At 37.7% G+C, this 1,123-nt stretch overlaps 1 protein-coding gene across 1 annotated transcript; it reads left to right on the top strand.

The window, feature by feature from the left end:
• Positions 1–466: 466 nt before the first annotated feature.
• LOC133677768 (cyclin-dependent protein kinase inhibitor SMR9-like) lies at positions 467–856 on the top strand. Its single transcript, XM_062099915.1, has one exon. The coding sequence runs from the start codon at positions 467–469 to the stop codon at positions 854–856; it is 390 nt and encodes a 129-aa protein (XP_061955899.1).
• The last annotated feature ends 267 nt before the right edge of the window (positions 857–1,123 follow it).

Below are 1,123 nucleotides of genomic sequence, written 5' to 3' on the forward strand. Positions count from 1 at the left end.
TAGTACCTGGTTTCTCAACATAGAGTCCTTGGTGTTTCATAGAGTACAAGGTAAGTGTTTTTCTTTCCATTAACGATAGTTTGAATAAGTATATATAGATCATTTTCTAATACTAATAGTTAAAAGCAGTACCTGCTTTGGGTTTGTTTCTTCATTAAAACTAGGTTTTGCTAAATGATCTCTAGATGGTATCTTGTTGAAGAAAATCTCCATTTGGGTTTTGAAAGATTGAGCAAGGCAGTGATCTCCATATCTAGTGGGGTTGTTATGTTTAGAAGTAGCTAGCACAGTTGTAGTGATCTTGAAAAAGCTGTTTGAAAAGAGTTGACGGGAAAAAGGTTTTTTAGTTTGTTCTTGCCCGTTTTAAGTACTATCTGTTTCTTCTGTACTTCAACTCTATATCCCTACCAGTTAATTTGCCACACACATCTAGATACCAAAGTTCTTACTCTCCTTGCTCTCGAATATGGCTCCAAATGGTAGAAAAAGAACAAGAGCAAAAACAACAAGAAGAACCCAGTACAAGAAGCGGGTTATGAAGCCCAAGAGCATTAAAGAAGCTTCAATAATTGAGGATTTGCCTTCCAACTCTTCCACCACCACCACCACAAGCTGCAATGGTTGTTCAAAGATTGATCATGGCTTAGATTTTGAGGGTGTGGATATCTCTGCAAGTGCATGCTCTACTCCAAAAGCTGAGAGGTTTCGGATACCAGAGATTCAAACATGTCCACCTGCACCAAGGAAGGAAAGGATAATATCAAATTGCTCTTTGCAAAGGAGACCGATTGCTTTCTTTGCTCCTCCGGATTTGGAGCTCTTCTTCTTCTATGCAATTCACGATGTATCAGTTTAAATGTTTGTTCATAGGATATGATCAAGATCATTTCAGTAGTCTTAAGAGGTGATCCTTAATATTTATTACTTTCATGCAGTATAGTGTGATAGTTTGAGATTTTTGATTGAGTGCTCTCAGGAGGCAGTTGTTAATTAGCTTTAGCTTTTTTATTCTGTTTGCTTGCTAATTTTAGCCTGGGTTTTCAATTTACAGGGTACACTAATATACTAAATTTAGCTGGGGCTGTCCAGCTAATTTAGCCTTACGCATGCTGTTCCCTGAGCT

The sequence above is a fragment of the Populus nigra genome, chromosome 1 (genome assembly GCF_951802175.1).
Source record: "Populus nigra chromosome 1, ddPopNigr1.1, whole genome shotgun sequence".
Lineage (NCBI taxonomy): Eukaryota > Viridiplantae > Streptophyta > Magnoliopsida > Malpighiales > Salicaceae > Populus > Populus nigra.